This window comes from Pan troglodytes, chromosome 17, assembly GCF_028858775.2.
Source record: "Pan troglodytes isolate AG18354 chromosome 17, NHGRI_mPanTro3-v2.0_pri, whole genome shotgun sequence".
NCBI classification, from domain to species: domain Eukaryota; kingdom Metazoa; phylum Chordata; class Mammalia; order Primates; family Hominidae; genus Pan; species Pan troglodytes.
In genome coordinates this window covers 45,503,171-45,518,554 of record NC_072415.2, presented here as the reverse complement: position 1 = coordinate 45,518,554, position 15,384 = coordinate 45,503,171, and the positions used below count along the sequence as shown (strand labels likewise).

The window sequence follows — 15,384 nt, the reverse complement described above, 5'->3', positions numbered from 1 at the left end:
TATTTTTTGGTGGTGTAATTCAGGCTGCAATCAGTAGATTATGCTTAAGAGTAAGGGCTTGTACATCCCCAGGAAGCTACCAATGACTTTCTTCACAGAATTGGAAAAAAAACTACTTTAAAGTTCATATGGAACCAAAAAAAGGCCACATTGCCAAGACAATCCTAAGCAAAAAGAACAAAGCTGGAGGCATCACGTTACCTGACTTCAAACTATACTACAAGGCTACAGTAACTAAAACAGCATGGTACTGGTACCAAAACAGAGATATAGACCAATGGAACAGAACGGAGCCCTCAGAAATAATACCATACATCTACAACCATCTGATCTTTGACAAACCTGACAAAAACAAGAAATGGGGAAATGATTCCCTATTTAATAAATGGTGCTGGGAAAACTGGCTAGCCATATGTAGAGAGCTGAAACTGGATCCCTTCCTTATACCTTATACAAAAGTTAATTCAAGAAGGATTAAATACTTAAATGTTAGACCTAAAACCATAAAAACCCTAGAAGAAAACCTAGGCATTACCATTCAGGACATAGGCATGGGCAAGGACTTCATGTCTAAAACACCAAAAGCAATGGTAACAAAAGCCAAAATAGACAAATGGGATCTAATTAAACTAAAGAGCTTCTGCACAGCAAAAGAAACTACCATCAGAGTGAACAGGCAACCTACAGAATGGGAGAAAATTTTTGCAATCTACCCATCTGACAAAGGGCTAATATCCAGAATCTACAAAGAATTTATACAAATTTACAAGAAAAAATCAACCCCATCAAAAAGTGGGTGAAGTATATGAACAGACACTTCTCAAAAGAAGACGTTTATGCAGCCAACAGACACACACAAAAAAGTTCATCATCACTGGCCATCACAGAAATGCAAATCAAAACCACAATGAGATACCATCTCACACCAGTTAGAATGGTGATCATTAAAAGTCAGGAAACAATAGGTGCTGGGGAGGATGTGGAGAAATAGGAAGACTTTTACACTGTTGGTGGGACTGTAAACTAGTTCTATCATTGTGGAAGACAGTGTAGCGATTCCTCAAGGATCTAGAACTAGAAATACCATTTGACCCAGCGATCCCATTACTGGGTATATACCTAAAGGATCATAAATCATGCTGCTATAAAGACACATGCACACGTATGTTTATTGTGGCACTATTCACAATAGCAAAGACTTGGAACCAACCCAAATGTCCATCAATGATAGACTGGATTAAGAAAACGTGGCATATATACACCATGGAATAATATGCAGCCATAAAAAAGGATGAGTTCATGTCCTTTGTAGGGACATGGATGAAGCTAGAAACCATCATTCTGAGCAAACTATCGCAAGGACAGAAAATCAAACACTGAGTGTTCTCATTCATAGGTGGGAATTGAACAATGAGAACACTTGAACCCAGGGTGGGGAACATCACACACCGGGGCCTGTTGTGGGGTGGGGGGAAGAGGGGATAGCATTAGGAGAAATGCCTAATGTAAATGACGAGTTGATGGGTGCAGCACACCAACATGGCACGTGTATACATATGTAACAAACCTGCACGTTGTGCACATGTACCCTAGAACTTAAAAGGTATAATAATAATAAGAACAAAAACAAAAACAGTAAGGGCTTGTAGACAGACTCTAGCTGAGCCATGTGCCTCTCAATGTATTTCAATGCATTGGCAGCAGTGCTCTGTCGTGGGGCAGACAGGGTTGGGAGAGAGATGATCCCCTCACCAAGTCCATTCCTGGGTCTTAAAGGAGCCCCCTCCAATCACTGGTGCCGTGCCTGCCTTTCCTTAGCCTCAAAGGCGGCTCTGGTGAGCTGTGCTCCTCCCTCCCTTTGAGGTGGTCCAAGCCAAAGATTAGGTCACCAGGAGACCCACAGCTCTCTGGAGGCCCACCAAGGTCCTCTGTGCTTGGCAGAGTCAGAGCAGGTTGTGGGGTATATCTGTAGGTGGTCTGTTGATGCAGTAGGTCAAGGGCGGGGCATCTGTGGGCAGGGCAGTGTTGTTGTGGGTATGCAGCTGGTGGGGTGCCCATGCCTCGGGTTTTTTGCCAGCAGTCAGCTGTGGGACCTGCCCAGCTCCACCCTCAATAGGGTCTCCTGATGAGCGTCCCAGAATTTGGCCTGACCAGCTTTTGTCCCAAGCCTTCTGCACCCAGATTGCTGGGCTGTTAGGCATTCAGGGCCATGAGGCCCCCCGGGGAGAGGCTGTGGCTGCCAGACAGTCTACATCCCTCCCAGACTGGCCCAGCAGAAGCAGGTACACCCAGCTCCTGTGTCAGCCCACGAACCCATGCCTCACTCTTCCCAGCACTTTGAGAGTGAGGGTTCTTCCTTCACTTAAGTTCCAGCCACAGATCTCAGCTCAGTACTCCTGGGCTGCATGCTCTAACCCTGGGAGGTTAGGACTGGGTCCATGGCTTTGTCCTCTGGCCCCTCAAGGTTGAGCACCAGCCATGCGGGGGCTGGGGGTGCTCAAGGTCCTCCCAGGACGCCAACAAAAATGCTCTAGCGGTAGTTGCTAGCAAAAGCACTCTGTTGGGGCAGTGTAGGCTGTGCTTTGTGCCCGCTCCTATGGGAGTGGCCAAAAAGGGATTCTGGGATCGGTCAGTGGACAGGTGGGTGCACAGGTCAGCTATGCCCTGGTCATGCAGGAAAGACAGCCCTGCTCTCTCCAGGTTCAGTAGTCAACAAAGGTTACAGCCTCATAGAGAAATATGTAGAGCCCGGGATGAGCACCTATGGTCGTGTTTTGTTACAGCTGTCCCCATGCAACCCCCGCTGGGTTCCACAGAGGCTCAAACTCTATCTCTGCTGACTCTCCAGGTAGTTCTCCCTGCCAACTCATATGTCCATGGGGTTATAGGGTCTCCTGCAGCTAGGATCTTGGAGATCTGTAATGAGAATGGGCTGGTCTGCAGTTACTTCATCCATCCCTTTCTTAGGAGTTGTTCAGGGCCAGGAATAAGTTTCAGAGCTTGGCAACCCCATGCAGGGTTCCCAGCTTCCTCTCTCTTCAGCCCTGGTATCTGCATCATCTCTCCATTGACTCTCAGTGCTTTCTCCCCAAAGATCTGTTCAAAGTATGATGGTTTACTCTATATTTTGGTCTCTCTTGGTGGAAGATGCTGTTCCTGGCTGCATCTAGTTGGCCATTTGTCCCTCTCTTGCACTTTTTAATTACATTTATTCCTAAATATTTTATTTTGACACTATTTTAAATGGAATTTAAAAAATTTTCAGTTTTGAACTGTTCATTGATGGTGTATGTAAATACAACTGAGTTTTGTATTTGATCTTTTGTCCTGCAACCTTGCTGAACTCATTTATTAGTTCTCATAGTTTTTTAGTGGGTTCCCTGAAATTTTCTAGACACAAAATGATGTCATCTGCAAAAGCAGTTTTATTTCTTCCTCTTCAATCTGGGTGCGTTTTCTTGACTAGTTGTTCTGGCTAGAACTTTCAGTACAATGTTGAATAGATGTGGCAAGAATAGACATCCTTGTCATGTTCCTGATCTTAGGGGAAAAGCATCCAGTCTTTCACCATTAAATATGATGATAGCTGTGGACTTTTCATTGGGGCCCTTTATCAAATCGAGGACATTCCCTTTTAGTCCTGGTTTTGTTTGTTTTAACCGTAAAAGGGTATTGGATTTCCTGTTCTTTATTAAGATGATCATGTGGCTTTTGCTCTTTATTCTATTAACATGGTGTATCATATGGATTGATTTTCAAATGTTAAAACAACTTTGCATCCATAGGATAAATGCCACTTCATCATGGTGTATAATCCTTTTAATATGCTGCTGCATTTGGTTTACTAGTATCCTGTAGAGGCTATTTGCATCTACAGGCACACCTCAGAGATATTGCAGGTTCAGTTCCAGACAACGGCAGTAAAGTGAATATTGCATTAATAAAGTGAGTCACACAATTTTTTGTTTCCCAGTGCATATAAGTTATGTTTACTCTATACTGTAGCCTACTAAGTGTGCAATACCATTATGTCTAAAAACAAAACAATGTATATTCTTAATTAAAAATACTGCTAAAAATGCTAATGTTCACCTGAGTCTTTAGTGAGTCCCAATCTTTTTGCTAGTGGAGAGTCTTGCCTCAATGTTGATGGCTGTTGACTGTTCAAGGTGGTGGTTGCTGAAGGTTGGGTGGTTGTAGAAATTTCTTAAAATAAGACAATGAAATTTGCTACATTGATTGAGCCTTCCTTTCACAGAAGATTTTTCCTGATGCTATATGATAAAATCTTACCCACAGCAGAAGTTCTTTCAAAATTGGGGTTGATTTTCTTAAACCCTCCCTCTGCTTTATCAACTAACTTTATGGAATATTACAAATCTTTTGTTGTCATTTCTACTATGTTCACAGCATTTTCACCACGAGGATTTCATCTCAAGAAAACATTTTCTTTGCTCATCCATAAGAAGCAACTCTTCATCAATTCAAGTTTTATGATGAGATTGCAGTATTCAGACACATCTTCAGGATAATTGTAGTTCTCTTGCTATTTCTACATCTGCAGGTATTTCCTCTACTGAAGTTTTGGATCCCTCAAAGTCACCCATGAAGGTTGGAATCAACTTCTTCCAAACTCCTGTTCATGTTGGTATTTGACCCCCTCTCATGAATTATGAATGTTCTTAATGGAATTTAGAATGGTGGATCCTTTTCAGAAGGTTTTCAATTTACTTTGCCCAGGTCTATCAGAGAAATCACTATCCATGACAGCTATAGCCTTATGAAATCTTATTTCTTAAATAATAAGACTTGAAAGTCTGAATTAATCCTTGGTCATGGGCTGCAGAATGAATGTTGTGTTAGCAGGCATGAAAATATTAATCTTGTTTTACATCTCCATCAGAGCTCTTGGGTAACTAGGTGCACTGTCAATAAGCAGTAATGTTTTGAAAGGAATCTTTTTTTCTGAGCAGTAGGTCTCAACAGTGGGCTTAAAATATTTAGTAAACCATGCTATAAACAGATATGCTGTCATCCAGGCTTTGTTGTTCTACTTGTAGAACACAGTCAGAGTAGATTTAGCATAACTCTTAAGGGCACAAGGATTTCTGGAATGGTGAATGAGCATTGGCTTCAACTTAATGTCACCAGCTGCAACAGCCCCTAACAAAAGAGTCAGTCTTTACTTTGAAGACAGGTATCAACTTCTCCTCTCTACCCATTAAAGTCCTAGATGCCATCTTCTTCCATTTTAGGCTAGATGCCTAAAATCAACAGAAGGCTCTTTTGTCTATATTGAAAATCTGTTTAGTGTAGCCACCTTCTTCAATGATCTTAGATTTTCTGGATAACTTGCTGCAGCTTCTGTATTCGCACTTGATGTTTCACCTTACACTTTTATGTTATGGAGATGTCTTCTTTCCTTATACCTCATGAACAACCTCTTATTTTCAAACTTGTTACTTCCGCAGCTTCCTCTCTGCTCTGTCTTTATAGAATTGGAGACAGCTATGGCTATGTTCTGAATTAGGATTTTGCTTAAGGAAATGTTGCAGTTGGTTTGATCTTCTATCCAGACGATTAAAACTTTCTCCATATCAGCAATAAGGCTATTTTGCTTTCCTATCGTTTGCGTATTCACTGGAGCAGCATTTTAAATATCCTCCAGGCACTTTTCTTTTGCATTCACAACTTGGCTAACTGGTGCAAGAGGCCTAGTTTTTGGATTATCTCAGCTTTCAACATGGCTTCCTCACTAAGCTTAATCATTTCTAGCTTTCAATTTAAAATGAGAGATATGTGAATCTTCTTTTCACTCTAACACGTAAGAGACCAATGTAGGATTATTAATTGGCCTTATTTAAAAATTGTTGTGTCCCAGGGAATAAAGAGGGCTGAGGAGAGGGAGAGAGACAGCAGAAGGACCAATGAGGGTAACAGTCCACATGCAAGCACACATGCATGCACACACACACAATTTATCATTTAAGTTCATCCTCTCATACGGGTGTAGTCTGTGATGCCCCCAAACAATTACAATAGTATCATCAAATACCAATGAACCCTGTAACAGATATTCTAATAATAAAAAAGTTTGAAATATTGCAAGAATTACCAAAATGTGACACAGAGACATGAAATTAGCACACACTGTTGGAAAAATGGCACTGTGAGACTTGCTTGATGCTGGGTTGCCACAAACCTTCAATTTATTAAAAAAACACAGTATCTGCAAAGTACAATAACATGAGGGTATACCTGTATATTCATCAGAAATACTGGTCTTTAGCTTGTTTTGTTTTCCCTTGTTATGTCTGTCTGGCTTTGGTATCAGGGTAATGCTGGCTTCATAGAATAAATTGAGAACTGTTCCCTCTTTTTGTAAGAGTTTGTGAATGATTGTTGTTAATTCTTCTTTAAACGTTTAGTAGATGTATTAGGTTGAATAGTGTATCCGAATTTCATCTATTCAGAATATCAGCATGAGACTCAATTTAGAAATATGATTTATATTAATTTCCTGGGGCTGTTGTAACAAAGTACTATAAATTGAGTGGTTTAAACCACAATAATTTTTGACTGTTTTGGAGGTTAGGTGCCTAAAATCAAGGTGTTGGCAGGGTTGGTTCTTTCTGAGGATTGTGAGGGGTTATCTGCTTCATGCCTCTCCTAGGTTGTGGTAGATTCAGACACCCTTTGGTTTGTGGATGGTGTTTCTCTGTATCTGCACATCATCTTCCTTCTCTATGTGTCTGTGTCATTTCCCCTTTTAATAAGGCCATCAGTCATACTGGGCTAGGGTTCACTGTAATGATCTCATTTTAATTTGCTTACCTCTGTAAAGACCCGACTTCCAAATAATGTCACATTCTGACGTATTAGTGGGTAGGACTAAACATGTCTTTCTTACCAGTGGACACAATTCGACTCATTGCAGAGTCTATGCAGATCCAGTTAAGACAAAGTCATAATGGATTAAAGTGGGCTATAAATTCAATGTAACTAGTGTCCTTATAAGAGGAGGCAGAGAAGAAAGACACAAAAACATGCAGAGAGTAATGCCAAGTGAAGACAATGGCAGAGATTGGAGTGAGGCATCTGACAAGCCAAGAATTACCAGCAACCACAGAATGGAGAAAATAAGAGTCTCCTTCAGGGCCTCCACTCTCTATCTTCTCTCCTTCCAGGTCAATGCATGTATTTGATCATCAAGGCTGTTTTTTTTTTTTTAATCCCTTTATCTTTTTTCTCTGTGGTTCAGTTTGGACATTTTTTATTGACCTATGCTCAAGTTCACTGATCCTTTCTTGTGTGTGTCCAATTTGCTGTAAATCCCAATGAATTTTTGATTTTAGATACTTTTTTGGTTTTAGGATTTTTTTCCCCGTTTTCAGACCTCTTCTGAAACTTCCCATTATTGTACTTACTATATCCACATTTCTCTGTATACATTTTTAAAACACTGATACTTATTTTGAATAATTTGTCTGCCAATTCCAACATCTAGGTTACTAGTGGGTCTGCTTTTTATTGACTATTTTCAAAAATAATTAATAAAATAGCCACTTTATTAGATGTGGTCGGTTTCCATTTTGTAGTTGGCTCTAGAAACAGCCCTAAGGTCTTAGAAATGGTCTTAATTTCTACACATGCCCTTCTTGGATTTCACCATAAAGTTAACAGTGTTTACCAAGCCCCTCCAAATTTGAACTTCGACCTCTGTTTGTGGTGCTGGGCAACTGCTGAGACTGCTGCTCAGATCTTTCTGCCTTCCGGTGGTTGTTTTTCTCTGACCTTCTTGGAGTTTCATCCTGTGCACACTATTTAATCAGCCAACCATCTGAGGGAAGTTTGTATGTAGATTTGGGGACTTCTTTTTCTGACTCCTTGCAGTCTAGGATTTCCTTCCTCAATTTCCAGCCTCTGTTTGCTCTCAAATAAGATCTGACTCCTCAGCCTAATATTATTCGTCACCATCTGCATGAACTCTACCTTCAGTGTGCTGAGTGCATGGTGGATGCTCTCTGGGGAAAAGCTGAGATCTTATCCAGTGAACACCTTTTTAACAGGGGTCAAATGCCCTACAGTTTCTGTTCACTCACATGGGGCATCACTCTTTAAATAATATTTTGTTCCAAATTATTAAGTTACTAAGCTTTAGTCTGATACAAGCTAGTCTCACACTGCCAGAAGCTACAATTAATTTTTGTTTATATTCACACATGATGGCTTACTTACTCTTTTTGATAGTAATTTCGTATCTGAATTTAGTTAGTGGGAGTATGGGGGTGGGGTTGACAGGTTTTTTTTTTTTTTTCCCCAAAGGACTTTATTCTCTTTTTTTTTTAGAGAGTCTTGCTCTTTTGTCCAGGCTGGAGTGCAGTGTCGTGACCCCGGCTCACTGCAACCTCCACCTCCCAGATTCAAGTAATTCTCATGCCTCAGCCCCCCAAGTAGATAGGACTACAGGTGGGCGCCACCACACTGGATAATTTTTGTATTTTAGTAGAGATGGGATTTCGCCATGTTAGCCAGGCTGGTCTCAAACCCTGGCCACAAGTGATCCACTCACCTTGGCCTCCCAAAGTGCTGGGATTAAAGGTGTGAGCCATGTGCCCTGCCAAAACTTGTTTTATTCTGATGGTTTTCAGGAAGTGGTATAAATCTAAGATTCACTTTATTTTCTTGATCTGCAGACTTCATGAATGTGGCATTAAATCCCTGATCTCTGTGAAAGGAGGCCTATGATTACAGAGGCAGCACCATCATCTCATTTACTACCTGGAAAAGGGGCAAAGTCAGTCAGATTACCCTTTGGTTTCCTTTTCAAGAGGCTGACTTCCCTATCCACCCTTCACTTGTAGGTGTTAACACCTGTTAATATTCCAACTGAAGATGCAGGGATTTTTGGTTGTTTGTTTTTGTTGAGACAGAGTCTCACTCTGTTGCCCAGGTTGGAGTGTAGTGGTGTGGTCTCGACTCACTGCAACCTCTGCCTCCAACCTCTGCCTCCCGGGTTCAAGCGATTCTCCTGTCTCAGCCTCCTGAGTAGCTGGGATTATGGGTGTGTGCCACCACGCCCAGCTAATTTTTGCATTTTTAGTAGAAATGGGGTTTCACCATGTTGGCCACGTGAAATTCGAACTCCTGACCTCGGGTGATCTACACACCTCGGCCTCCCAAACTGCTGGAATTACAAGCGTGAGCCACCATACCCAGCTGTTATCTTTGGTTTAATTCCCCAACTTTGTTCAGGCCCAAGGCCTAAGCTCCCGTTCCCCAAACTCTAGGCATTATACTTTGTTCTTAGAAGAGGAAGGGCTTTCATATATAAGAGTTACAATTATCACCCAAGTTCATGTTTATCATTTTTCAAATTTGGCATTTAAGAATTTTCCATATTTTCTGCTGAGTTCAGCATTCCACTTTAAAGTACATTTGCAGTAACTTATTCAGCCTTTGGGTGTTTTGTAGCAGTGCAGGACTTTTCAGAAAACCTTGATGCCAGCAGGGTGAATACCTTCATCACTTTCCCCAGCACTTTATTGAGGCATAATTTACATACAGTAAAATGCATATATCCCAAGTATACAGCTCACTATATTTTAAAATATATACACACATATATATATATGTGTGTGTATGTTACCAGTACTGCAATCGAGATATAGAACATTCCATCATTCCAGAAAGTTCTATGCTCTTCTTCAGTCTATACTCACCCCCAAAGATAACCATTCCATATTTGTTTTTGAGCTTTATAAATGGAATTTGTCTAGCTTTTTTTGTTCAACGTTTTTAAGATTTATCTACATTGTTTTGCCAGTATATCATTATTATTTTTAGAGACAAGGTCTCAATCTGTCACTTAGGCTGGAGAGCAGTGGCATGATCACAACTCACTGCAGCCTTGAACTCTTGGGCTCAAGGGATCCTCCCACTTCAGCCTGCTGAGTAGGTGGGACTATAGGCGTGTACCACCATGCCCAGCTGATTTTTAAATTTTTCTGTCGAGATGGTGCCTTGCCATCTTGCCCAGGATGGTCTTGAACTCCTGGGCTCAAGTGATCCTGCCTTGGCCTCCCAAATTGTTAGGATCACAGGTGTTAGCTATTAAGCCCAGCCCATTCTTTCAATTGCAGACTAGTATCCAATGTATAAACATACCATTACTTGATTATCTATTAGCTTGTTGGTGGATATTTGGGTAGTTTTCAGATTGGGAATATTATAAATAAAATTGCTATTCTTGTACAAGTCTTATTGTAAAAACATACCCTCATTTATCTTGGGTAGATCTTTAGAAGTGGAATCACTAAGTCACAGGGTAGGCATTATGTTTATCTTTGTAAAGCAACCGGCAAACTGTTTCCTGAGGTGATTAAACCATCTTAGATTTCTATCAGTTGTTCCACATTCTCACCATTTGGTGGGTATGCAGTGGTATTTCCTTGTGGTTTCATTCTACATTCCCTGATGGCTGATGTTTGAGTGCCATTTCCTATGCTACTCCTGCATCTGGAGAGCTTCGGTGAAGTATGTATTCAACTCACTCATTGTTAAACTGGGTTGCTGTTACAATGGTTTTAAAATGTTCTTTGCTTTCCTTTGTTAGTTCTGTGTATTGTGAATATTTTCTCTTAGGCCGTGGCTTGCCTTTTCACTTTAAAAGTATCTTTTTGATGAGAAGTATCTAATTTTGATGAAATCTGTCAGTTTTTTTGTTTAACCTTCCTGAGATGTCTTCGCCTAAGATATCCTTGTCTACCCCAATGTCATGAAGATAGTCTGTTTCCTTTTACAAGATTTATTGTTTTGCCATTCACATTTAGTTCTATAATCCATTTTGAATAAACTGTGCACGGTATGAAGAAGGCATTAACATTGCTTTTTCCCAGACATCCAGTTACTTCAACTCCAACTGAAAAATCTTCCCTTTTTCTATTGAATAGCTTGTTTTTGTTGAAAAGCCAATAACCATATACATGTGGGTCTATTTCTGGACATGTCTATTTCTATTTGTTGTTTATCCTAACTCTACTACCATACTCTCTTAACTGTTGTAGCTTTAGAGCAAGTCTTGACATTGGGTAGTACAAGTGCTCCAATTTTATTTTTCTTCTTCAAAATTATCTTGGCTACTTAGAATCTGTTGCATTTTCATATATGTATTTGCCAATTTCTACAAGATGGCCTTGTGGGATTTTGATCTCATTGAATCTAGATAACAATTTGTGGGGAACTGACATCTTACCATTATGCAGTCTTTCAATCCATGAGCATAGAATAGCTATTTATTTTGGTGCTCTATAATTCTTCCCAGCACTGTTTTGTAGTTTTCAGAGTAGAGGTCTTGTTGTTAACTTTCTTCCTACTTAGAAGTTTGACTTATTTGATGCTATTACAAATGGCATATTTTAACGTTATATTTTCAAGTGTTTGTTGCTAGGGTATAGATACACAACGGAATTTCATATATTTGCCTCATATTCCGCAAAATTATCAGTCCTGGTAGATTATCAAGCAAATGCTTGGCAGTCTTCAAGAGATCAGAGAATGGAGAAAATGTCATCTAATTAGAAACAGATCTAATTTTCCAAATGGCTTAAAAAGTGACTCATTCTTTGTATACAACCCCTCACAGTTATGACCTCAGAAACACTACCTTCTAAGTTTCTTTTTCCTTTGAAGAACAGGTAACTACAGAGTTAAATTTGCTCTTGGTATACTTCTTGGAAGATGAGAAGAGCATCAAATCCTTACAAAGAGGAACCTCTGTTTCCCAGCTAAATGTAGAATGGGAGCAATGAGGACATGGCCTGCACGATGTCCTCCATCTGCAGAATGGATGAATATTCCCAATGTTCAATGGCAGCACTATTTCTCAAGAATGCCAATTAAGATAGATATATTAAAATAGACCTTGACTGGGGTGGGGTGAATAGATTTGTGAGATTCAAATTATCCTTAATTGTCACATTTATGAATTCTTCACTGGTTAAATAATAATCCCACTTTTTCATCCTTCATTTTTTCTTTTTTTTTAAGATACATGGTTTCTTCTCTGTTGCCCAGGCTGGAGTGCAGTGGCACCATCATAGCTCACTGCAACCTCAAACTCCTGCCCTCAAGTGGTCCTATCGTCTCACCTTCCCAAAATGCTAAAATTACAGGTATGAGCCAGTACCCAGCCATTGTTTTCTTTTTCATTCTTTTCTTCCCAATTTGATTTATAATAGAGTGATAAGCATCTGCCTAATTACAAGTAATTATGATAAACAGGGATCCACTCTAACTTCAAATAAAACCAATGTAAGGCACAACTATTCAGGAATATTTTGTATTTTCAAAGTATTTAGGAATTCTTTAATTAGAAAAATAAAGGCAATGGGATTATCTATCAGGTTCTAAAAGTACCCATGAATTAAATCACTTACATCTCCCATTTAAAACAAAACCTTAAATCACATTGCTGTTAAGCTTTCATACAGTAAGAAATAAGACCAAGCTATGCTGGAGTACAAAAACCTGAAATTCTGAGCATGAAAATAATTTATTGATTAGACATCTTGCTTATTCAAGCATTAGGCCTACTGGAGATAGAATTAACACAGCTCATGGAAAAGGAAAAAAATTCCATTCAGCACCTGCTTCCTTTCAAATTTCCTGGGGACATGGTTTATGCATTTTGTACTATAGACTCACCCTAAAGCATCCCCATGTGCTTGATGTTGATTAACTTGAACAGGATATGAGAAACTTTGTGTACACTCAACTTGGCAAATATCATTAGCGATGCGACTTTTGGAAACATTCTTAGGCACAAGAAATAGCACTGCCTGCAGTGAAAGTCCTTGATAATCAAAGAAAAGAATTCCATTAAATATAATTTTACAAATATGAAAGAAAATATATGCATTTTTGCCAACAGACTGCTCTACATATCAGGAAAAATGTCTTAATGAGATTCCTCCTATGAGATTAAAAGGTTACCTTTTAATTGACAACTTTCAATTGACACTCAGGTGATTCTGTGGTATTAAAAAAAATCAGAGAAAAATAAAACTGATTTAGCCTAAATAAGATTTAGGAAAAGAAATGCAAGCCTATTAATATGGAATAATAGCTGCACTTCTTTGGCTAAGTCATTAAAAAATGCCAATTAAACATTTTCAGTCAAATTTTATTTAAAAAAAGCAGCAGATAAACATTACAATTCAATAATCTAATCTAAATATGCACTTGACAATGAAGCATATCTGAGTATGGAGTGAAAAAGGTTTTCCAAAAAACCATCAAATGTATTATCTCCAAATACCCAAATAATAAATCACTTCTGCAGGCCTTTTGTTAAGTGGAATCATAAACAAAGAACTGAAGATTTATTGCTGTGAAAACAAATCTGTGGTACAGTAGCATGAATCTTGGGTATTTCGCATAATCAGTTAGGTCAAGTGAAGAAGTCGAAAATGTGATAAGAAATTTGTGTGTGTGTGCACGTGTAAATCTGTAAGCCAGTTGACCCAAGAGCAACTGAAACATCTAATTTGTTCAGCTGAGATCAGACATTGTTAAATTTCCATTTTTTAGAAGGCAATTAAAAATTACAATTCCAACAGCCCACAAACCAAACAAAAAAAACTGTAGAGAGAAATTAAAACTATATTCAAAGAGCCTTTTTTTTCAGCTCAATTTCAGCACCCCAAGGAAAATAAAAGCATCCATGACTATCACAGATGAAAACAAAATGAATGTCATTGGAATCAGTTATTTTTCCCCACTGAGGTATAAAATCTATATAGAAATTTGATACTATACTATAACAAATTGTACTTCTCATAGTTCTGTTTTAATTTCCTTTAAACCCTGTTTAATATAGTTTTTTTGTTGTTGTAAAAATGTTGTTTTCATGATTCTGAATCTGGTTCCAGTTCTTTTATTTTTATATCAATATTTAATATACTGGCTACCAGTTCTAATCAGGAAAAAAAATCTTGGAAATCTCTTCATTATGACAGCACGTTCAGCAGAAATTACTGATGTGCAAGCAAACCATAAAAGGTACAGTTCTCCAGAAAGCATATTTTGTTGATTTTTTTTCATTGTCTCAGTATTCTTTACCATGATTTTCGGAGAAAGACTCTTTCAATCTTGTAAACATCAGTGTGCACAGTCTCATTACTATGCAGTTTCACGTCCATGGACAGGAAGGCTGGTTCACAGCTAGTGAAAAGCTAGAGAAGTCTAAGTTTTAATGGCTGATAAACGTTACATCCTGCAGAGGAGGAAAGCACTTTTCCTTTTTTGCTACTTAAGAATGTGGCAGAAATGTATGCTGAGGTAGCCCAGTCAATCCTTATTTTTTTCGTTTTTTTGTAAATTTGGTCTCAGAATATTTCTGGCAGGGTGACGTTTCGAAGAAGCCACTGCTGGGACCGACTTCCATTGCAGTCTCTAATGCTGGGCACCTGGCTATCCTCTTCTGTGGCTTTATCCAGGCACTGATTACTGTTCACATGCTGCAGGGTTAATTTCTGAAATAGAAAAAATCTTAACATGAGAGTGGAAGAAAACAAAACACCTCAAGCATCAGTTTTGGTGATTAAGTTCCTCTGCAGAAAAGGTGTTTTTTTTGGTAATATACATTATTTAAAAGACAACGGAGAAAAGGTAGGTAGGTGGATGGATGGATGGATGGACGGAGAAACAGAGAGAGAGAGAGAGAAGTAGGTAGATATGTAGGTCGATAAAGAGGTATGAGGGAGGGAGAAAGGCACTGGGGTCCAGTGGGGTACACTTGACTTGCTGCAAGATGACCTAAATTCTAAGTCCTAATTCTGGCATAAGCTCTGTAACACTATGAGAAGCTTCTCTTTTTTGTGCTTCAGTTTCCTAAACAACAAAAAAAGACCAGATTAGTGGTTCCTAATTTAGGATCCTCAACCTATTTTCAAACAGCTATTTCAAAATTGTTTCATTTCTCTATGATAAGGCTGTTCAAGTTAATTCTGTGATTCCAAAGCTCAAGTTTTTAGAAACTCACTCAGGTCTTTCTGATAACTCAAAATCATAAGAATGTTGGGACAGCTGATATTTAGTAAAATCAATCTTATGCCTATGTCCATAGCAAACCCAGAGGCTATCCTGGTGGTTAAAGGAGATGGTGTGGTACAGAAAGGAAAGCACAGGAATGTGGAGTTGAGTTCACAGCCTGGGTAACTTGAGGTTTCTCATTTTAAAAATTAGGATCACATTACATATTTTGAGCAGATTTTGGGAAACTACATAGATAATGAAGATAAAGTACATAGTGCCTCACCTACAAAAGAGATTCTTAATAAATGGTTAACAGACATAGCTATATATTTTATCTACTTATTTAAG

At 39.0% G+C, this 15,384-nt stretch overlaps 1 protein-coding gene and 1 long non-coding RNA gene across 4 annotated transcripts in view; one reads left to right on the top strand and one right to left on the bottom strand.

Moving 5' to 3' along the window:
* LOC104003130 (uncharacterized) overlaps positions 1 to 15,384 on the top strand; it is a 44,041-nt gene that overhangs the window by 6,685 nt on the left and 21,972 nt on the right. Inside the window, exon 1 of one of the 2 annotated variants that reach the window (XR_001711303.4) lies at positions 12,049 to 12,173. The exons of the other annotated variant lie outside the window; for it this stretch is intronic. This is a non-coding gene — a long non-coding RNA (uncharacterized LOC104003130). Of the gene's footprint in view, positions 1 to 12,048; positions 12,174 to 15,384 lie in introns of those variants that run through there. 2 annotated transcript variants of the gene reach the window in all.
* The window catches only part of GALNT1 (polypeptide N-acetylgalactosaminyltransferase 1), a 130,794-nt gene continuing 127,734 nt past the window's right edge, over positions 12,325 to 15,384 (bottom strand). For both annotated transcript variants that reach the window (XM_054672130.1, XM_063795613.1), the window contains exon 12: positions 12,325 to 14,534. In XM_054672130.1, coding sequence (XP_054528105.1) covers positions 14,388 to 14,534 — 147 coding nt within the window. In that variant the 3' untranslated portion in view covers positions 12,325 to 14,387. The remainder of the gene's footprint in view (positions 14,535 to 15,384) is intronic.